Below are 23,928 nucleotides of genomic sequence, written 5' to 3'. Positions count from 1 at the left end.
GAGCATTTCTCCTTTGCCAAGATAATCCATCCACCTGACAGGTGTGGCATATCAAGAAGCTGATTAAACAGCATGATTATTACACAGGTGCATCTTGTGCTGGGGACAATAAAAGGCCACTCGAAAATGTGCAGTTTTGTCACACAACACAATGCCACAGATGGCTCAAGGTTTGATGTAGCATGCAATTGGCATGCTGAGTTTTTGCCAGATAATATGATGTTAATCTCTCTACCATAAGCCACCTCCAAGATTATTTTAGAGAGTTTGTCAGTACTTCCAACCGGCTTCACAACCGCAGACTACGTGTATGGCGTTGTGGAGGCGAGTGGTTTGCCGATGTCAACGTTGTGAACAGAGTGGCGTATGGTGGAGGTGGGGTTATGTTATGGACAGGCATGGGCAGACAACGAACACAATTGCATTTTATCGATGGCAATGTAAATGCAGAGATACCGTGACGAGATTCTGAGGCTCATTGCTGTGCCATTCATCCGCCGCCATCACCTTAAGTTTCAGCATGATAATGCATGGCCTCTTGTCACAAGGATTGGTACATGATTCCTGGAAGCTGAAAATTTGAGTTCTTCCATGGCCTGCATACTCACCAGACATGTCACCCATTGAGCATGTTTGGGATGCTCTGGATCGATGTGTTCCAGTTCCTGCCGATATCCAACAATTTAGCACAGCCATTGAAGTGGAGTGGTACAATATTCCACAGGCCACAATCAACAGCCTGATCAACTTGATGCGAAGGAGATGTGTCGCACTGCATAAGGCAAATGGTGGTCACGCCAGATAGTGACTGGTTTTCTGATCCACGCCCCTACCTTTTTTTAAGGTACTGTGTCAGTGGCCAAAATATGAATATTTGTATTCCCAGTCATGTGAAATCAATAGATTAGGGCCTAATGAATTTATTTAAAAAATATAAAAAAATCTTTGAAATTGTTGCATGTTGCGTTTGTATTTTTGAAAAGTATATATTTGTGTCAAAGACCTTGAATGCTGTGGGAAGTATACCTGCTATGTTTGCTGTGCATCATACAGATCACCAACTCTCACCAATGAACACAACACAAGGCAAGTGTGAAATTGCGGTGCAGTACAATAATGTGCGTCGACAAGCTAAAACCTAGTACGATAGCGTTAGTTGATAGGACACTAAAGCTGTGAGAAACACACAGCAAAACACAGGTGCTACGATAGTGGTTGGTGGCGTTAGACACAAAAGGGTCAGGTTTGATGGTTTTATGATGTTGAACTTCAACTGTGGATGTATTTACAATGCATCCTGATTTTTGTGGTGTTTGTGTACTCGCATGTCTTGTCAAACGAAATGTGTCAATATGATGCTGGGAAATGCTTAGGGAGTCAATTAAAGCCAAGAAAACCATTTTACATCCAGAGCAAGGAGCTATGGACACAGGGCTGAATACTGATCTGGGATATAAATCACATCTCAAACATCCGCATAAATCATAAATATTTAGGTAAGTCCTTTAGAAGACTTTACATAAATATATCAAGGCCAAGATTTCAACACTTACTGCATAGTGAGAAGAAATACTGCTGATGCATTATGGGTCTAAACCAGGCTTAAAACTTGGGAAATTGATAAATCTATAACTCAGCAAGTTGGGAAGACAGGTTATTAAGTAAGCTCTCCACTTAGAGAGATCAATTCATTATTTTCTCTGGCTGCCTTTTATGTACTACATGAACATGTGGCAGAGAACAAGGGTTGTGTCCCAAATGGCACCATATTCCCTATATAGTGCACTACATTTGACCAGGGTAGATCGGGGGCTCTGGTTAAAAGTAGTGAACTATATAGGAAATGAAGGGGAGAGCATCATGCTCTCTAATTTATCTAACATGACATTCTTTCTCCTGCAAGATATTTATCCAAGTGATTACACTGTGGGCACCTGGAAAAAATCATCTCCAGGTATGTAACAGTGTTAACACCAGGCACATTAGAGAGAATAGAGTGAGGGATGGAAATTATGTTCTTGGACTTTGATATTTGCTGTTGTCCGTGGCTGGTGAGAAATAGGCTTCGAGCAAATAGATAATAAAGTAGAAAATGAATGATTGTATGTTAATTATTTGGTCATGGATGTGTATGAAGTTGAAATTGTGAGATACATCACATGCGTTTGTCTGTGTTACTTATTTCTTTCATCCCTTTTCATAGCAGGCCTACCAACTGTATGTGTGAATGCGATGGATCAAATTCTGAATGTTCATGTATCATCTCTTATTATTGCAAGATTTGAAATTCTTGTCTCACAGAGTGAACACTAATATCTCTCTATCATGTGATTTTAGATGCCCACTGTATTTGTGGCATCAGCAATGATATGTTTGAGTGATAGTGATGTATTCATGGTTTTTCTTTTTTGTTTATTTTACACAAACACTTTCTGTCCAAACAATTAGCTAATGTTTGTTTGAACTGTATAATTCCGAAGTTCAAAGTGTTCTTTTCGTTGATTTTGATTTCTTCATTGGATTTCAGTAGGCTACTATTCTGAGCTGTATGAGGCATTTTGGAAAATAAAAAAGCATTGGCCTACTGACTAAGTATTTGTATTGTTGTGTTGTACCTCAGATGTGAGAAAATCATAGCATGCATATATAGTTTGGCGGCCAACATCAATTTTCTATTGATGTTGGGTACTTTGCCATGTATTTGTACTCTTTATGTGGACCCCAGGAAGAGTAGTTGCTGCATGTGAAGTACCTAATGGGGATCCTAATAAACTAAACTAAACTCCGGCAACTGAGTTAGGAAGGACGCTCGTATCTTTATAGTGACTGGGTGTATTGATTCACCATTCAAAGTGTAACTAATAACTTCACCATACTCAAAGGGATAGAAAACCTCCCTGGTCTTTGTGGTTGAATCTGTGGTTGAAATTCAAAGCTCAACTGAGGGACATTACAGATAATTAATTGTATGTGTGGGGTACTTACAGTGGGGCAAAAAAGTATATGGTCAGCCACCAATTGTGCAAGTTCTCCCACTTAAAAAGATGAGAGAGGCCTGTAATTGTCATCATAGGTACACTTCAACTATGACAGACAAAATGAGAAAAAAAATCCAGAAAATCACATTGTAGGATTTTTTATGAATTTATTTGGAAATGATGATGGAAAATAAGTATTTGGTCAATAACAAAAGTTTATCTCAGTACTTTGTTATATACCCTTTATTGGCAATGACAGAGGTCAAACGTTTTCTGTAAGTATTCACAAGGTTTTCACACTCTGTTCTTTTTAAGTGGGAGAACTTGCACAATTGGTGGCTGACTAAATACTTTTTTGCCCCACTGTAGATGAGATAGTCATTCAACTTCTTATGTGACTTAAGCAAATTTCTATAACTGAACCGATTTAGGCTTGCCTTAACAAAGGGGTTGAATACTTATTGACTCAAGACATTTCAGCTTTTTATTTTTTATTAATACAATTTTGATAAACATAATTCCACTTTGATGTTATGGGGTATTGTGTGTAGGCCAGTGACCAAAACAAAATCTAAATTAAATCCATTTTAATTCAGGCTGTAACACAACATATGGAAAAGGTCAAGGGGTGTAATTACTTTCTCAAGGCACTGTATATCAACATCCTTCTTGTCAATTCAAATATCCCATGTTGCTGCTGTCAATTGTGAGCAGCACATTTAACACTGCATTCAGTCTGAACTGAACCCCCAGAATATGCAGCAGGAGGACATCATTACACAGGTGATAAAAAGGTGGCAAAAACAGTAGACCACAATACTTTGAAATGTTTTACTCTGTCTAGAAGTGATCAAATCAGGAGAAGAACAAGTGAAGGAAGCAGCATAGGGAAAATAAGTGTAGGTTCCAAAATGTCCAAAGTTGAGGGACCATGGGGCATAAAATATAGTGTGGAATAAGTAGTAGCTAGAGGGATGGTTGGCCATGGATTAAACATAAAATGGTGTGCTGGTGTACTTCTGCACCCCTTTTAGGTTATTGTCTCAAATATCAATTCCATGTCCAGTCATACTCGGGGTCTCAGCGTGTGTTCCTGCATTCTTTCCCTATCAGTTGCAGCATTAAAATCGTGGTCATCGTGTGTCTGTGAATCACAACTTTAAAGACAAAAAGTGATCACAGCATTTCCATAAATTGAGTCATACACTTTAGAATTTAAGCAATGACAACAGTATTTTGTTGACAACATGGTGGTTCACACTGTGTGTGAATGATGGAATAGTCTTACCCCAGCTGTAGGTCCATTTGAGTTTGTTTGGTCACTTAGGCCTGCACATCAACCAGTACTGGGACCATTGGAGACTTGGGATGCTTGCTTTCAAAATGCTGCTTGAATGTTTTTGGGTTTGCGTCTGTAAAGATCAATTACAAAATGGAGGAAGTTCATCTGTGGCATATATTGAATTCAAAGTTGACGCAAATGATAAGCTAAGCAATACGATGCAACAACCTACTACACATATGGAAGACTATCACACAGGCCAGTACAATATCCTACAAATTCATTACCAACCAACACTACTCACCCGACAGACAGGGCAGGTGTGGACCGCGGCTGCCTTGGCTGCAGTCTTCTGGTCTGCAGCTGCCCCCTTCTAAGCAGCCGCTGCCTTGGCATCAGTCAACAAATTAAACTTCAACTAAAGAGTGAAGCATGCATTATATCAATACCATATAATTGAACCCCCCCCCCCCCCCCCCCTCAGCAATTATACCCATAGTACAGAATAATGAGTTACAATGGTGGACATCTACAGATCTGAATGGCAGGAGTGTGTATAAGCTTTTATTCCAGCCCAGCTCCTACCTGATTACAAATCATAGCCTATCGCCGTGATTCGTTATGTTGATTATTTAAGTTGGATGTTAGAGCTGGGCTGAGCCCTTCACACACTCCTGCTCTTCAGGACTTCCTGCAATGACTGAAACAGACCAAAGCAGGAGTATTGTTGAAGGTTGAAACAGCATACCTAGTTGAGAGGTGATAAGACTCAGGCACACCCATTGCTTCTGGAGTAGATAAGGTAGAAATAAGGTTTGCAATTTGGCATCAATAACATGACAGTAATTCGACCTGGAAAAACAAATGTGTGAATACCAATTCAATTAAAAACCCACCATAGCAAGTAGGAATAAATACAGTTACATAACCTTGCTTAGTGGCTATACTAATGATTTGCTGTCCAGAGGCTAACAGCAAGCAGATCAATGTCTTCCTGCAGTAAAGTAAGTACACTGTTGACTGAAGAGATACTAAATCAGGCCATTTCTGAAACCTCTCAAAAAGCCAGACCAAAATAATGCAGTTAGCTAGGTTAGTTTCATGTCAAGTACCGGAGGAGTCTAATTGAAGTAGGCTACCCACCCCTCAGCCACAGACACAAACAAACATCAAGAATGCCTAGCTTCACCATCTAAGTCAGCTAGCTAGTTAACTAGCAAGCTAGATAGTTGGTTTAGAAAAGACAAAGAAAGAAACTCGTTTTTATGAATTTGTCATGCATTTAAATGGATAGACAAATACACAGCTCATGTAGCCATCTAGCCAGGCTAATGTTGCTAACTAGATAGCTAATCATGAGCTAGCTAGCTAGATAACAGGTATTATGTAAATGTTAAACTTTCCCAAGACAGTTCACATAATTGTCCATTTAAACACATTTAGCCAATTTATTATTTACTAAATGTAGCTACCATTAGATAGTTAATCGAGAGATTTTTAATTGCCTCGATTCGGTAGTCAGGTCCAGATAATCATGGCCTTGGTGAGTGACGTGAAGTTTGAGACAGACATTTCTAGTTCTGTATGATGGCCAAATTAGCAGCTAATTAACATTTCATTTTTTCGGCATCTTTTAATCAAAATGTTACGGTAAGCCTACATGAAACACAGCCCTTATTTGAAGTGTTTCTAAAGTCATGTATGGAAAAAAATGATGGTGTAAAAATTGGAACCATTTCAATAAGGGCTTTCTTGGCATGGGAAACACGTGAACATAGCCAAAGCAAGTGAAGTACAGTTGAAGTCGGAAATTTACATACACCTTAGCCAAATACATTTTCTCAGTTTTTCACAATTCCTGACATTTAATCAGAGTACAAATTCCCAGTCTTAGGTCAGTTAGGATCACCACTTTATTTTAAGGATGTGAAATGTCAGAATAATAGGAGAGAGAATTATTTATTTCAGTTTTTATTTCTTTCATCACATTCCCAGTGGGTCAGAAGTTTACATACACTCAATTCGAATTTGGTAGCATTGCATTTAAATTGCTTAACTTGGGTCAAACGTTTCAGATAGCCTTCCACAAGCTTCCCACAATAAGTTGGGTGAATTTTGGCACATTTCTCCTGGCAGAGCTGGTGTAACTGAATCAGGTTTGTAGGCCTCCTTTCTCGCACACACTTTTTCAGTTCTGCACACAAATGTTCTATAGGATTGAGGTCAGGGCTTTGTGATGGCCACTCCAATACCTTTATTTTGTTGTCCTTAAGCCATTTTGCCACAACTTTGGAAGTATGCTTGGGGTCATTGTCCATTTGGAAGACCCATTTGCAACCAAGCTTTAACTTCCTGAATGATGTCTTGAGATGTTGCTTCAAGATATCCACATGATTTTCCTCCCTCATGATGCCATCTATTTTGTGAAGTGCACCAGTCCCTCCTGCAGCAAAGCACCCCCACAACATGATGCTGCCACCCCCGTGCTTCACGGTTGAGATGGTGTTCTTCGGCTTGCAAGCATCTGCCTTTCTCCTCCAAATATAACAATGGTCATTATGGCCAAAGAGTTCTATTTTTGTTTCATCAGACCAGAGAACAATTCTCCTAAATGTACGATCTTTGTCCCCATGTGGAGTTAAAAACCATAGTTTGGCTTTTTTTATGACAGTTTTGGAGCAGTGGCTTCTTCCTTGCTGTGCGGCCTTTCAGGTTATGTCGATATAGGACTCTTTTACTGTGGATATACAGTAGATCGTTTTTTACCGGTTTCCTCCATCCTTTGCTGTTCTGGGATTGATTCGCACTTTTCGCACCAAAGTACATCCATCTCTAGGAGACAGAACGTGTCTCCTTCCTGAGCGCTATGAGAGCTGCGAGGTCCCATGTTGTTTATACTTGCGTACTATTGTTTGTACAGATGAACGTGGTACCTTCATGTGTTTGGAAATTGCTCCAAAGGATGAACTTGTGGAGGTCTACAATTTGGTTTTGGCTGATTTCTTTTGGTTTTCCCATGATGTCAAGCAAAGAGGCACTGAGTTTGAAGGTAGGCCTTGAAATACATCCACAGGTACACCTCCAATTGACTCAAATGATGTCAATTAGCCTATCAGAAGCTTCTAAAGCAATGACATCATTTTCTGGTATTTTCCAAGCTGTTTAAAGGCACAGTCAACTTAGTGTATGTAAACTTCTGACCCACTGGAATTGTGATACAGTGAATTATAAGTGAAATAATCTGTCTGTAAACAATTGTGGGAAAAATTCCTTGTGTCATGGACACCTATTCGGTGTCCTGTGTGGATTTAAGTGTGCTCTCTCTAATTCTCTCTTTCTCTCTTTCTTTCTCTCTCTCATAGGACCTGAGCCCTAGGACCATGCCTCAGGACTACCTGACATGATGACTCCTTGCTGTCCCCAGTCCACCTGGCCGTGCTGCTGCTCCAGTTTCAACTGTTCTGCCTTATTATTATTGGACCATGCTGGTCATTTATGAACATTTGAACATCTTGGCCATGTTCTGTTATAATCTCCAACCGGCACAGCCAGAAGAAGACTGGCCACCCCACATAGCCTGGTTCCTCTCTAGGTTTCTTCCTAGGTTTTGGCCTTTCTAGGGAGTTTTTCCTAGCCACCGTGCTTCTACACCTGCATTGCTTGCTGTTTGGGGTTTTAGGCTGGGTTTCTGTACAGCACTTTGAGATATCAGCTGATGTAGGAAGGGCTATATAAATAAATTTGATTTGATTTGACAGACAGACAGAATATATTTAAATAATATTTTTAAGCATGTTATGAGGCTAAACAGTATTTGGTTACATTTAAAATGTCTACAAACAGAGTAAAACAAGCTTATATTTTTGGTTCTAAGCTCATATGGCATATTTTTAACATTTTCATAGCGTACTGGTAGTCCCATAGTCATTGATGCATTTGGTGCACCGGAAATATAAAACTCCTCTCAATGACCTCTCCTGCCACCTAGGGCCCAATACCAAAACAGCTCCAATCAGCGGCTTAGGTAGAGTTCATACATATCCAATCGTTTCAGCTCCCTGGGCAGACCATTGAGATCTACACTATAAATACATATGAGAAGGATCAGTAATATAAGGGTTTGGAAACTTGGTTCAGCTGGGGGGAGGGAGATTTACAACATTCCCACAGGTCCTTGCTTGTCAAACGGGGAGGGGGGAGATGGTATGGAATCAAAAAGGGGTAGGGGGAAGTAGTGGCTAAGACTGAGCTAGTCTGGTAGTGACCTCCATCTAAGCTACTGTACAGACACCGGTCCACGAGAGAGCGGGAAGTGAAGTGGTAGCCAAGGCCTGCTATATTTAGCCACCTCCCACGCTGGCCAAACCACATACCAATGACAACAGACACTGACACCCACCCAGTCACTCACCCATCTCAGCCAGCCACCGATCCCCACCCCCTCCCCCTCTTTCCCACCCACACCCGCAACATCTTCAGAGCTGGGGAGCGCAAGGACCCGTCTAGGCCGCACTACCCAGTCTGACCTCCTCGCCCCACGCCTTCCTAGCTTCCGTAAGGATATAGACATATCTTGAGATCCCCCTAAAGGGACCTACACACAGGTAAGGTGTCATAACCATAGGGCCACTTCTTAGGTGTTGTGCCTATATGTTTTGCTGTGTGATTGTACAGGGTGACATTGATGTTTCAAGTCAAGCTTGTTGGGGACACTCAATAGACCATTGCGACAGAGCTGCCCTCCGCACTATTGTCAATTTAACAAGTTCTTTGCATCCCAATGTCTTGCTAATATGTAAGGTCCATCTGATCCCCCTAAGATTTAATAGAGCCTGGCATTATGTCAATGACCAACCTGGACTCAGGGGTAGACGTAACATAGTAAATGTAACTCTGTCTCCCACCATTTAGTATATGTTACATATGTATTCATTTGTGGATGGCCATCATCTATTTCATATGATATCGATATGTTACGAATTACAATTCGTGTGATATGTTCCCCAATTGCAATTTGTACAATATGTTGCTAACTTGCAATGCGTATGCTATGTTTCGAATTAGTTGTGGCTAACATTAGTTAGGTGGTCAACTCTAACATTAGCTAGGTGGCTAACATTAGCTAGGTGGCTAACATAGGGTTACGGTTAGGTTAAAGGGTTAGGGTTAGCTAACCTGCTAAGTACTGTAGTTGCAAAGTAGCTAAAAAGTAGTAAGTAGTTGTAAAGTTGCTAATAAAATTTGTCCGTGATGAGATTCGAACACTCAACCTTTGGGTTGCTAGACATTGAGTCTATGAGACCAGGCTGGAATGACTTACTCTATGTTGATTAATTTAATTATGTATGACAATGTGCAGCAATTTCACATGATTTCTTAGTTCTCCATACATCTTTTGTTGGTGCTATTCCCTTAACATTTTTACATTTACAACAGAGTATGAACGAACATTGAGAATTCTTTGGAAGTGGATTTACTTCTTGGAGCTGACACTAAAGCTATGAATGAACATGTGAGCATGCTTTAATCAGCTGGTCAGATAGCTATGAATGGCTCTAAGGCCAAATTAGTGGACAAGATCAGTTTTGAGTTGAGTTTGAGTTTTTACTTTACTTATGAGTACCTATTCATAAAATACTGGACATGCAAGTATATATATTCATTCAGATTTGAATAAAAACAAGATGGTGCATACAGTGTTTCCCAACTCTGGTCATCGAGTACCCCCAACAGCACACATTTCTGTTGTAGCCCCGGACATAAAATGACTGATTAGCTGACAAGTAGAATCAGGTTTGCTTGTCTGGGGCCACAACAAAAAATATGTACTGTTTGGGGTACTCGAGGACCAGAATTGGGAAATTGCAGTAGGCTATAGCTTGACTTGGGCAAAATGTGTATTTTGCTGTGGACTGTTGCTCGCCCCATCTTCTCAACTGTCACATCTGTTTGTTGTGTCCTGTCCTGTACCCCTGTCCATTTTCGACCAACATGGGTAATTCCAAGCATATCGATTCTTGTTCTACCGTGGTTCGCTCCTGCCATGTCTGATGTGCTCAGCTTTTAACGGCCCAAGGTTATTTAAAGGGATGCCAAGGTTATTTAAAGTGATGCCAAGGTTATTTAAAGGGATGTGCTAACTTTGCCCTTTTAGCGCCTCCAATAAATGCAACCGGCCCCGGCGCGTGTTTGTGCGTGGCAGTGGGAGTCAAACATTGAAAGTCAATATATATAAAAAAATAAAAAAATAAATAAAAAGAGTTCTTAACAGGGAGTGTTAGCGATCAATAGCATGCTGCACAGTGTTGCCTCCTTTGAGGTGATGTTAAGCTAGCTGTCATTGAACAAGGTGTGCCGTAACATGCTGTCCCTTGTGATATTGTGTTTCCCCAGCGGCAGCAATGTCACAGTTCTCTACCATGACAACCAATGAGAGGAAGCTACAAGCAGCAGCCATCTGTAGGGAGATACAGGGTCCTGAAGGTACCCCTCTCACTCTCTGAATAAATGTAACTGCAGTCATAGTGTACATACTGCACAGACATAAATACACTCACGTGAGTGCCTGTAAACAAACACAAACGCGTATGTACACACACACACACCAAAGGAGGCTGCTGGGAGGCGCTATAGGAGGACAGGCTCATTGTAATGGCTGGAATACAATGAATAGAACGGTATCAAACATATGGAAACCACATATGCTATTACATTAACTCCAGAGCTCCCACCACCAGCCTCCTCTGACACACACACTTAACACTCTCACTTTGTAGCGGTGTATCATCTAGTTCGCCACCATCTAAGGCCCTGTATATAAATAAGAATTTTATTTGCTCAAAGTAACTAATCTCTTTGTCGTTGTCCTTTGAACAAGCTATTTCTGGGCGTGGACAACTGCATGGCTTGTCGCGGTAGGGAGGGAGGGATGGGGGGGGCCTGAGGGTCACTGACAGCTGAAGCATATTCTGGCAGGCTAGATTGCTTTTGGCTGATTTGATAGGCCTATGACACCTCCATGATCAGCATGCTTTAGGTATTAATCGCAAACAAGGGGGCCAACATGAGAGGCTGGCTGACACGAGAAAATGATTCATCATTACTCATATTGACAGTATACACTATATCAAAGTATATCAAACATTAGGAACACCTCAATTTGTCGGGTTATAGACACTATAAGGTGTTCGAAAGTCTTCCACTGGGATGCTGGCCCATGTTGACTCCAATACTTCCCACAGTTGTGTCAAGTTGGCTGGATGTCTTTTGGGTGGTGGACCATAGTTGATACACACAGGACACTGTTGAGTGTGAAAAACCCAGCAGCTTTGCAGTTCTTGACACAAACCGGTGCGCCTGGTACCTACTGTACTACCATAACCCGTTCAAAAGCACTTCAATCTTTGGTCTTGCCCATTCACCCTCTGAATGGCACACATACACAGTCCATGTCTCAATTGTCTCAATACTTAAACATCCTTCTTTAACCTGTCTCCTCCCCTTCATCTACACTGTTAGAAGTGGATTTAACAAGGGTCATCAATAAGGGATCATAGCTTGCTCAATGTAATGTTTTGTATACTCAGTGTATACTAAGTCAGTGAGGTGGGTATTGGGAATGTGTAAAATGTGTTTTACATTGAAAGGTAATCAGTAGAATGGAATTAGCAAAATGTGCATATTGTCAGTATAATGAGAAACTGCTTTGACAGAATATGCATAATAGGGTCATTTAAAAGTAAGGGAGTATGGGACACTAGCTCAGCCAAACGCAGATAAACCGACAACTACACATAATATGGGCATATACAGGTGGAGGTACAGTATGACACAATACACACACACACCAGAACCCCCCCCCACACACATACACACACACACTTTCTCAGAGCTGTTGTGTCTCTTCCAGATGCAGAGATGGACCTGGGGAAGAAGATGAGTGTCCCTAAGGATGTGATGCTGGAGGAGCTGTCTCTGGCCTCCAACAGGGGCTCCCTCCTCTTCGAAAAGCGCAAGAGGCGCTCCGAGAAATACACCTTCGAGAACATCCAGAATGTAACCAACACACAGATCAATGTAAGCAACACAAACCACTTGTATGTGCACCCTTGAATGTGAACACTAACTACTATAGTGTACTACAAGGACAATCAAAACACTGGAACAAAGTTGCTGTTTCAACAAGAACATTTAAGGGAAACTGAGCGATGAGGGTGATGACAGTTACCATTACCGTTACCATTTGTTTTGGTACTTTATGTGATTGTGATGAGAGACGCAAATAAGGCTCATCAGAGTTTCCATTAAATAAGCATTTTCTACATTATCAGTAACTTATCAGCTGTTGAACTGTAGGAGACTGTTCTGCACGGCTAGTACATCTAGTGATTTATTACAGCCTATGGTCCTAAAGAAAAGAAATTGAGGAACACAATACCTAATTTCCTAATAAAATGCATAGGCACTTGAAATGCATTGCAGACTGCAGCCCTACTGCTGCTCAAGACTTGAACCCGTTCCAGAAACAACCCCTATAGATCTACTGTACTCTATACAAGTGCCTAGGAGGTATCTGTAGAGAGTACAGTAGATCTATAGTAGCTCTGCCCTTTGATAGTCTAGGCGGATTTGCTATCGTATATTGCTACATGAAGATTTATAATGAGGTCATAGAGGATAGGGGGCAGGACATAGGGGTTGTTTCTGGACAAGGCCCTGGACTTGCATAATAGGTATGATATTCTTCCAACGGGCATACGTCAAAGTCCTGTTTACATGCTTTGTGTTTGGATGGGCAGTGTACGAAGTCATCGTCTTCGCAGCAATATAGGCTACACAGGCCCTAGTAAGCTACTAGACTACTTAGGCCACATAGGCACATTTCCCATATAGCTTTTAAAACAGAAAGTCCAAATGCCAAGGGTCTAATAATCTGTTACTTTGCATTTAGTAATTGTTGTATCTAGCTTAGCTGGAGAAGAACGCACATCTGCACGGTTTCACATTGTACATCACAATGATGTTTTATAACATGTGCCACTCATTCTGACAACCCATTCATATGTAAAGCAGCACACTGTTGTAAACCATAACGTACAGTACGACGTACCATACACAACAGTAATGTTATGCAGTACGCTTCCTCTGGTAGTTGCTTGAGCCTTTGGAATGTACACACACAGTCATACCTGTTAAACTTTGAGTGTTGTTTTGGGCCCGGTACCGGGCCTCCGGAGCTTAAGAAAGTGACATATCATTTGAAAGCTAAAGCACTTGTCTTTTTGAAAATTGAGCTCAAATCTTACTGCTGGTGATGTCATGAGAATGCCCCCCCATGAGCTATGGTCATATTCATAGAGTATGCAATTTAGGTCAAGTCACCAAAACTGCAAAAATGTTGTATGTGTGGAAAGGGTACACCCTGGTTGTCATCGTAATGCAATGCATTTCTTTTTTGATCCACATTTAATATGACGTTACCTCAAATGCATCCGTTGATCCATCGTTTCCTATGACAAAAATGACTGGGAAAATAGGTTTGAGGGCCTGTCTGTCTGTTATTTACAACAACAAAAAATAATAACTCAAAAGTCCCGATCACCCGATGTCAGGCTTGAGGTATTACCCAAACCAGATCAAACGAGATGCATCTGGTTTCAACTGTTTTAAAAAAAAAATGGCTGTGTTCCTATGGGAATTTGCAAATGTGTAGAGTGCCACCATCAGGTAAAAGATATGACAATGTTTTTCTGAACGGTAATTGGTGACATATTTTACTTAAAATCTAGACTTTAAATTCTCTTATTCCCCAACATGGGGACAATTTGGAACCAAAACCCCCCCCGCCAAAAATATTTATTTTGTTTAGCTTTTCTTTGCCTGCTGTTTCTCTGGCTCTGTAATAGTCACATTGTTGCTGTACACCTGTAATAGAATGCCACGGTTATTACGTTTCTATCAGTACTAAGCATGTGTTCGTAGGACATTTAGATTTTTTAAATCGTTTTTAAATGTATCTAATGAAGCTTAGAAAATGCCACCAGAGGGCGTCATAGTTTGACAGGTTGTTTGGAATATATTTACAATATATTTGAATATGATGAAATTCTTTAAAAAAAATATATCTCCCCCCAGTTTGTTTACCTTTGGGGGCAAAGGGGAACTGCTATTTCAAGTGTCGACATTCCCTGAGGAAGTCCTGGCGTAAATCATTCCAAATATCATTGGGATGATGAAAGTTACACACTGTGGACCACAGCACAGGATATTCAAGCATGAGAAAACAATGCTCTTTATATTACTGGCTCTGCATAAGACACTCACTGACCTTTCAATTCCGCCCCCACCCCCTCTCCTCTTTCTGTCCCTCTCGCTCTCCCTCACTCTTTCTCTCCATCTCTTTGACCCCTGCTCTAAACTGTATTTCTCCATCTTCTTCCCTCCCTCTCCCCTTAGAATGGTGTAACTCTTCAAACGGAGAGTCAAGAAACCAAAGAAAACAGCTTAAGAGTGGAGCAGTTGTCTAAAACGCCCCAGAACATGCCTGACCTGAGCACAGTCCCTAACCCAGACAACATCGCACCAGGTGGGTGCTGCAACTGTGAAATAACCTCTGCTCTAAACTCATGACCCCATGACCCTTATGACTCAGTAGCCTGGAGGTCAGTGGAGTCATTAGCATGATATATAAGCCTGGGCTATCTCCGGTTGTGCCAGTGACATTGGAGTCAGCCTTGATCAGTTGAAAATGTGTGTTGTATCACCTGAATCGTGCACAGAATAAAAAGCCTTGGTCCAAATTAAAAGTAGTGCAGCCTGGCCTGGCCTGATAGCAAGCCTAATTTAGACTGAGACTTATATCCAGTCAAGAAACTAACCCTAGCCCCTTACTGCCTAGACAGGATTTTACTTGTATTAAGTTATATAGTCATAGCTCAACCTTGCCCTCTGATAGGCTAGGTAGGACTTTGTTTACTAGGAGCGCTTTCTCCATTCTTCACACATGGTGCTGTATATGTATGGTCCAGCTGGATATAACAAAAAATTAATGCTTTGCTAAGGCTTCATAGGGGAAAGCATTTTATCCTTGTATGGAATCTTCTGGCTCAAGGGCATGAGCCATCTTTCTTCTTCTCCCTCTCCCTCTTATTCTCTTTCAATGGATCCCCCCTAACTTTCTGTATCTATCCCTCATTCTCCCTCTCTCTTTCCCCCCCTCTCTTTTTACTGGCGACCATGGGCATAGTTTGATAACAGTCCAGATTCCCCACAGGAAATGTATAGAGTATTTCCTGTGTCCACTGCTCGCTGTCCCCTGATACCATCAGGGAGAGACAGGCTCTCAGATATTGCTCGCACTCCCGATCCAGCACCGTCAACATAATATGGGCACCAGTTTAGCCGATGAGCACATGGAGACAGTACGTGTTGCTATTTCGGGAACGACTACGCTACCACCTTGATAGGGAGTCGGAGGAAAAGTCAGTGGATACAGCATGGAACATTTTGGTTGGACCTTGTGTGCAATTGACCAATAATGTAAAAAATCATAACAGTCAAATTTGAACCTATCATAGAGTTTGGATAGCACAGTACAGTGAATGGAGCTCAATACAGTACTGAACTCTACTATGCTCTGCTGTATTGTACTACACAGTACTTCACTGTGTTTTGCTGTGTTGCGCTGTGATGTTAAAAATTGTGAAACATGAGAGAATGATATTCATATCCATAATTATGCATTTCTGTGTAGTACAGATCAGGGACCCATGATGTAATTCCGTTACTGGGTGTAAATCAACTTAACTGTAGTTCAATAAAAAAAATGTAGTTCAAAGTCAAGGTGCCATGTCATAACAGACACCCCATTCTTTTTGTAGATATTTTTTATATATTCATTCGGAGCAGATATTTAAGAGTTTTTTTTTGGTTTGCATCTGTACAGTTCTTCCACTACATTCGTTTTTGTACATTTTTCAGTGGACATTTTTAAAAGTAGTCCTTGTGCATGGAGTTGTATGGTTTGTTAAACTTTTAAATCAATGGTTTCTGTTTGGCATATATTTTAATGTAATTTTTTTTGTTGTTTTACCTGAGTCAAAGCGTAATTCTGTTACTAACCAAGCTTTGGGGCAACCATGTCACTTATACACAAATCCTCCTCTTATCTCCCCCAACCCCCAGTGTTTCCTGAAGTGCAGCAGTCACAGTACATTTCCCACAACACATTGGAGCAACTAAATGAGCAACCATGCACGTGAGCACTGTATGTGGCCGGTGTAAATCTCTTGTGGTGTGCGTTTTGTGAAAAACAGCAGAACTCCCCAGAGGGGCCAATGTTTGGTCTTTCCCATTTCCTTCTCGAGCAACCATCATTTCAGGAAGAGGGATTGTTTGTTGTAAGAGGGTTGGACATGACAGCGCAACACCCCACGTTATGTAACACCTGCTTGCAAGCTGCCCCTGGCGAAGAACACCCGTTTTGAAGGATAGTTCTTTGGATAGGCCTTCCCTGTCACCCTTACACCACACAGTAAGAAGTCCTTCATGTTGGTTCACTGTGGAACTTGACCATATTTTTCTCTGGATGCAACACAGGGAGGACCCATGCAGTGCTTCATGGGGTTTATATTGAGCTTTGTGTTAGGAAAAATCAGGTTGGTAGTATAATATATCTGGCCTGATGGATGCCTCAAAGGTCATTGTGAATCATTTCTAATAGTCTATTACATTATTTTGCTGTTAAGCAGTTTCTCACTAATTCTCTCTCTCCGTCATTCTCTCCCTCAACCCCTCTTTTTCACTCACTCTACTTCTTGAACCACAAGCTGTACCAAAGAAAGGTTATGTGGAATCCCAGGGCCCTTTCACCAAATTCTCTCTAACCCCTCTTTCGCCCAGGTTATGGTGGCCCTCTGAAAGAAATGGAACCAGAGAAGTTCAACAGAACATGCCTCCCGAAGTCCTACCACTCCCCCTGGGACCAGGCCATCTACCACCACGACCCCTCCCTGGCCGATAGCCTCGTCACCTGCCTGCAAGAGCCCGAGGCCAAGCCAGAAGGACCAGGGTACAAGAGCTTCAACAGGTATAGCCGATGATGGACCCGGACCACACCTTGGTTGAAATAGTACTTGCGCATCGTGTAACACCCCTGACTTCGGAAAACATATGTCAACATGTGATTTTGTAATGAGCATAACATACTCTATGTTGAAGTGTACTAAAATGTCAACTTGATTTTACCATTTGTAGTAGATGAAGGGAATCCACTGACATGCTTTCCTTTATCTGGGTCACAACATAGTCAACAGACACACCATGCATTATCATTTCAACAGAACATGTCCTCCAGACAGTGGCTCATACCTTTGATGGGATGAGCCAATCTGTCACTTCCCTCTGCATTGTTAGTGGTGCAAGGTTAACATTAACATTGTCAATCCTCTATCTATCTCCAGGGTGGCTACTCCGTTCAGAGGCTTCGGAGGCAAGTCCACCAGACCGGCCCCAATGTCCAAGGCCCCCGAGGTGGAACACAACCCCATGCCGGAGCTGTACCCCGAGCTCCAGGCGGAGCCGGCAGTGCAGAGGCCCACATTCAACAGGGTGGCCTGTGGCTGGGCGGGGAACAGCGCCCCACTCATCCTTCCCACAGTGCCGCTGGTTCCCATGCTTATCCCAGAGTCCGATGACCTTTGAAACTCTGGCTGCTGCTGTGTCTCCCAAGACGTTTCCTGGTTTGCTACCCACAAGTCCTTTTTGGTGGGTTAGGGTCAGAATTGGGTCAGAGTGAGGGAAGGAGGTCTTTTGGTTTTCCGCTTAGGGCAAGTTAGCTACGTCTTTGTGGCGAAAACACACGTTTCTCTGATTTACTGGTTGGCCCATGCCCAAGGTATTCTGCCCATCTTCAAACTGCACTTAAAATAAGTCAACCACACTTGCCAGAGTTACTAAATACAGTATAAGAGCTGTACATACATTGATATGTATGAGTGAAATTGTATTTGCCTGATGACATTTGATTATTGGTATTAGTTGTTTTTTGAGGTAAATAAAATGATGTAAAGCATAATGCTGTTATTTCAGTTTTCCTTTAATGATTTTATGCTTGCATTGCTTATTTTCCTGCCGAATTAGTCCCTTTCCTTGTGATTGAGTGACACAAATTGCTTTAACATATTCACAGAGAAACGCTTCAATAACTGTTCAGCAGTGAGTGTCTGCACTTGATCTATAGTGAAGGATCCATTGCCGCATGACATTGCACCTGTGTTCTCTTCTATGTAGCCTTCCATCACCACTCACATCCTATGTCAGTCTAAGTTACAGTTCTATAACACACCTCAAGGTTACACTGCCCGAGCTGACATATCAAATCTGCTTCCCCGAGGCGAGCGAGATGACGCGCCTCACCTTTTTGCGACAATGCGGCCACTCGCATCATATCAGCCAGTCTCCTACTCACTCCTCTCTGTCGCTGCGTCTTTCAGTTATCCCACTCAAAATAATATAGGGTATTCGTGAACAGGATGTGACCATTGTTGGGAGTACTCAGATTACTTTTTTTGTGATAACGAGAAACTTAGCGGGTACGTTTTTTAATTTAGGTTATCAGTTACTTAATTACTTTTTCAAATAAGCAAGTCGTTATTTTTACAAAATTAATTTCTTTTTTTTGTTGGCGCAAATAAAAAATAAAAGTCCCTCACTGTACGTTCGCCGCAGTTTCTGTTTCTTCCTGTTTCTGCACGAACAAGTATTATTCTATTTACAGTTTTTGACAATTGCTTACACATGATTTATGAAACTAGGGCTCCTTTTCTCTAGACTCTACACACAAAACCCCAAAATACACGCACAACATGCAAAACGTCACACATCGCTTGCAAAACCAAACAGTTAATTCAAAACTATTTTAACTCTTTTCAAAATGGTGTTTTTGCATCAAAACTCTACACACAAACCATCACATGATTAGCTCTTATACACGTCAACTACACACGGATGTGACAAATGTAAAAGACTACTACTATCTTGTGTCTTTTGCATGTTCAGTGTGCAGTGGAGTCTACGGCAGTTTATCATAGCACTCGCACGTACATGTGTGTGCACAAATATATACAGTATGTATGCATATTCAATATATATTTACACTATAAACAGAAATGCAAGGGGGTGAAAATAAAATGTATTTCTTTCTCAAAACATTGTATTTTCATCCAGATTTCAGGATGAACAGTAACAGACAGGACAAATACAGTGGAAAATAAACAAATAAGCTTGTTACTGTAAAGATAAAAACAATTAGGGTGCATGCATCCTGTCTCCTCAACATCACAAGCGATGTTCTCTTTGGCTAAACAGGGGGGGGGGGGGGGGGGGAGTCTGGAGTGGCGTATCCTGCCCTGGCATGCCCACTCGTCTATGTCAACACAGGCCTCCTCCATCGCCTGGAGAAGGGGTATGCGTTGGTGGGGTTGGCGATCGTGTACTTTCCAACGGCACGCCGAAAATAACTCTTCTATTGGGTTTAGAAATGGAGAATATGTTGTCAGGTTGAGCATCAAAACTTGCGTTTGGACTGCTCTGGCCCATTCCTCTGGTCATTGGGAATGAGGATATTATGCAGGGTGTCAAGAAAGGTGATAATGTGGGCAGAATTGTAAGGACGTAGAGTGGCATGATGAAGGACACCGTTCTGACTAATGGCTGCACACATTGTGATAAATCCAAGATGGCGTAGATGGATTAGCAGTAAGGCGACTTTGTCTTCGTCTTCGTCTTGTCGTGTCCTGAGTATATATCTTTTTATATATTTTTTCTTCGCATATATTTAAAAAATATTTTTTCTTAACCTCAACTTCAACATACTCTCCTGCAACCTGTTTCACCCAATGTGGTATGGATCTACTGTTTTCTTTACTTTAGAACCGGAACCCCCAACAGAGGCTAGCCAGCTAACGAGCTAGTAGTCAGCTAGCCACTGCTAGCGGTCATCAGCTAACCTTTAGCCCGGATAACTCCTGCAAACCTTTTCACCTGGATCATCGCAGGTAGCTAGCTGCTATCTGAGTGGCTACTCCTGGCTAACGTCTCTGTCTCGAAGCAAGCACCAATTAGCCTGGAGCTAGCCTATGCTAGCTGAAGAGGTCCATCAGCCACTCCTTGGGCTACAATACCTATTTTGCAAATTGGCCTGGACCCCTTTTACTGCCGATATGGAGCCCCGCCGATACTTTACGACTGGACTACCGACGTAATCTGCTCGAGGCGGTTTATCAACAGGCTCCTCCATCGCGATGTGCCCTGAATGCCGTTCTGCTAGCTGTGGCCCGCTAGCTGTCTAGAGCATATCGGACTGTTAGCTGAAGAGGTCCATCAGCCAATTTCTTTGGGTACTATATCTATTTTGTCAATTGGCCTGGACCCTTTTACTACACTGAGCCCTGCTGATCCGTCACGACTGATCTGCCAACGTAGCCGCACGATGGGGCTACAACAGACTTCTTCCGTCGCGACGTCCCTCTAAAGCCCTTCTGCTAGCCTGCTAGCCCCGGCCCGCCGTGTCTCCAGCCCGCCTAGCTACTCACTGGACCCTATGATCACTCGGCTACGCATGCCTCTCCCTAATGTCAATATGAAATGTCCATTGCTGTTTTGGTTAGTGATTATTGTCATATTTCACTGTAGAGCCTCCAGCCCTGCTCAATATGCCTTAGCTAACCCTTTTGTTCCACCTCTTACACATGCGGTGACTTCACCTGGTTTAAATGGTGTCTCTAGAGACAATAACTCTCTCATCGTCACTCAATGCCTAGGTTTACCTCCACCGTATTCGCATCCTACCATACCCTAGTATATTGATTTCTGTAACCGTAAAAGCCTTGGTTTCATGCATGTTAACATTAGAAGCCTCCTCCTCCTAAGTTTGTTTTATTCACTGCTTTAGCACACTCTACCAACCCGGATGTCCTAACAGTGTCTGAATCATGGCTTAGGAAGGCAAACAAAAACCCTGAAATTTCCATCCCTAACTAAAACATTTTCCGACAAGAGAGAATTGCCAAAGCGGGCGGAGTTGCAATCTACTGCAGAGATAGACTGCAGAGTTCTGTCTTACTATCCAGGTCTGTGCTCCAAAATTTTTAGCTTCTCTTTAAAAGAGAGAGAAAAAGAGAAAGTACACTAGAGAAATATACATTTTGGTGAATTTGGCAGCTATGCTTATTCTAACCCTAGCCTTGCCCCAAACTGCCGCTCTTATGGGTCAGAATATAATGATGTAATTACGTGGGGAAGGTCTCTGTGGATTCTCCGCTCAGACCGTTCAGGCTGCTCAATGACGCATTTCTCCGGCGCAACTCTCTGGTTGTCCTCACGATGTCAGTGTCCTTTTGGCTTAGGAGTCTGTTCCCTCGCCCTTGCTCTGGAAGGGCTATTCTGAGGACAGACAGCTCTGTAGCTCAGAACTCACAGCGAGCGTAGGAATGAAACAGTGTAGATACCACGATTCGATGAGGAGTGGAGGCTAGGTGGTTTGACTTGAATTCACCCGCTTAGAAACAGCTACTCATCCGTAGCTTGAGTAGAAAAATATTTATTTGTCTTCAAACTTGTGTTGCGTTTTGGGTTTGTTGACTTTATTAGACCTCGGCTGCAGCTTGGGTCACTTAGTCTGATCTGTTAATTCTTTAACTCACAGGTTTTATACCCTAGGGTCAGAAGTGGGCGTAACTGCCTTTAGGGCAATTCTCTGGGCGTACCAAGTTAAGGGCAAGGTCTAGATTTTACTCAAATCCAATTTTAGACAACTTCACATTTCATCTTTACCAAAACATTCTCTTTCATTTGGACATTTTCCACACAACGTACAATGTATAAACATCAAACATATACTAGGAAAACTCTTAACGTTACAATGTTTTCGTAATAACGTCATCTATTAACCTTTAATAACAAAACAAAAATGACATACATTTTCATTTTCCATCTATTGTCATGACCACCATTGTGGCTGACGGAAACCATTGTTCCAAAGTCCCTTTGTTGCATGTTTAATGTTCTGAGTCTGGTTCTCCATATAGAGGGGATACAGGAATGTTGTGTGGCCTAAGATTTACCAGGGGCGTGAGGGGTCATAAAACCCCCACATCTTCAGACCCCTAGATCTCTCCTCCTCTGTTCGGGTTGGGAGATAATGTGTAGGGTTGTGGTCTCCTGTAACCTGACCCGATCAGGACAGTCATGACACCACCCTACCTTCTCCACAATGCAATCTGGTTTCCGAGCTGGTCATGGGTGCACCTCAGCCACGCTCAAGGACCTAAATGATATCATAACCGCCATCGATAAGAGACAATACTGTGCAGCTGTATTCATCAATCTGGCCAAGGCTTTTGACTCTGTCAATCAACACATTCTAATCGGCAGACTCAACAGCCTTGGTTTCTCAAATGATTGCCTCGCCTGGTTCACCAACTACTTCTCAGACAGAGTTCAGTGTGTCAAATCGGAGGGCCTGTTGTCCGGACCTCTGGCAGTCTCTATGGGGGTGCAACAGGGTTCAATTCTTGGGCTGACTCTTTTTTCTGTATACATCAATGATGTCGCTCTTGCTGCTGGTGATTCTCTGATCCACCTCTACGCAGACGACACCATTCTGTATACTTCTGGCACTCCTTTGGACACTGTTAACTAACCTCCAGATGAGCTTCAATGTCATACAACTCTCCTTCCGTGGCCTTCAACTGCTCTTAAATGCAGGTAAAACTAAATGCATGCTATTCAACCGATCGCTGCCCACAACTTCCCGCCCGTCCAGCATCACTACTCTGGAAGGTTCTGACTTAGAATATGTGGACAACTACAAATACCTAGGTCTCTGGTTAGACTGTAAACTCTCCTTCCAGACTCACATTAAGCATCTCCAATCCAAAATTAAATCTAGAATCAGGCTTCCTATTTCGCAACAAAGCATCCTTCACTCATGCTACCAAACAAACCTCGTAAAACTGACTATCCTGCCGATCCTTGACTTCGGCGATGTCATTTACAAAATAGCCTCCAACACTACTCAGCAAATTGGATGCAGTCTATCACAGTGCCATCTGTTTTGTCACCAAAGCCCCATATACTACCCACCACTGCGACCTGTTTACTCTTGTTGGCTGGCCCTCGCTTCATATTCGTCGCCAAACCCACTGTCTCCAGCACATCTATAAGTCATTGCTAGGTAAAGCCCTGTCTTATCTCAGCTCATTGGTAACCATGGCAGCAGCCACCCATAGCAAGCGCTCCAGGAGGTATATTTCACTGGTCACGCCCCAAAGACAATTCCTTCTTTGGCCGCCTTTTCTTCTAGTTTACTGCTGCCAATGACTGGAACAAATTGCAAAAATCATTGAAGCTGGAGACTCATATCTCCGTCACTAACTTTAAGCACCAGCTATCAGAGCAGCTCACAGATCACTGCACCTGTACATAGCCCATCCAACTACCTCATCCCCATACTGTTATTTAATTATTGTTTTTGCTCCTTTGCACCCCAGTATCTCTACTTGCACATTCATCTTCTGCACATCTATCACTCCAGTGTTTAATTGCTAAATTGTAATTATTTTGCCGCTAATGGCCTATTTATTGCCTTTCCTCCCTTTATCTTACCTC

At 42.2% G+C, this 23,928-nt stretch overlaps 1 protein-coding gene and 1 long non-coding RNA gene across 3 annotated transcripts; one reads left to right on the top strand and one right to left on the bottom strand.

Moving 5' to 3' along the window:
• Positions 1-3,558: 3,558 nt before the first annotated feature.
• LOC118966179 lies at positions 3,559-5,079 on the bottom strand. Of its 2 annotated transcripts, XR_005053444.1 has the most exons (4): positions 5,009-5,079; positions 4,565-4,678; positions 4,267-4,390; positions 3,559-4,135 (listed from the first exon to the last, which is right to left on the bottom strand). It is a non-coding gene; the product is annotated as an uncharacterized LOC118966179 (long non-coding RNA). The 2 variants fall into 2 exon arrangements; XR_005053443.1 differs by having other exon boundaries at positions 3,559-4,390.
• A 3,618-nt stretch (positions 5,080-8,697) lies between these two features.
• On the top strand, positions 8,698-18,342 carry LOC110531745 (myozenin-2). The gene is made up of 6 exons (XM_021615137.2): positions 8,698-8,864; positions 10,654-10,743; positions 12,170-12,336; positions 14,716-14,845; positions 17,161-17,347; positions 17,721-18,342. Exons 2-6 carry the CDS (start codon positions 10,662-10,664, stop codon positions 17,959-17,961), a joined length of 807 nt encoding a protein of 268 aa, XP_021470812.2. The 5' UTR covers positions 8,698-8,864; positions 10,654-10,661; the 3' UTR covers positions 17,962-18,342.
• Positions 18,343-23,928: the final 5,586 nt, after the last annotated feature.

This window comes from Oncorhynchus mykiss, chromosome 9, assembly GCF_013265735.2.
Source record: "Oncorhynchus mykiss isolate Arlee chromosome 9, USDA_OmykA_1.1, whole genome shotgun sequence".
NCBI lineage: Eukaryota > Metazoa > Chordata > Actinopteri > Salmoniformes > Salmonidae > Oncorhynchus > Oncorhynchus mykiss.
This window is presented reverse-complemented; position numbering and strand designations above follow the sequence as displayed.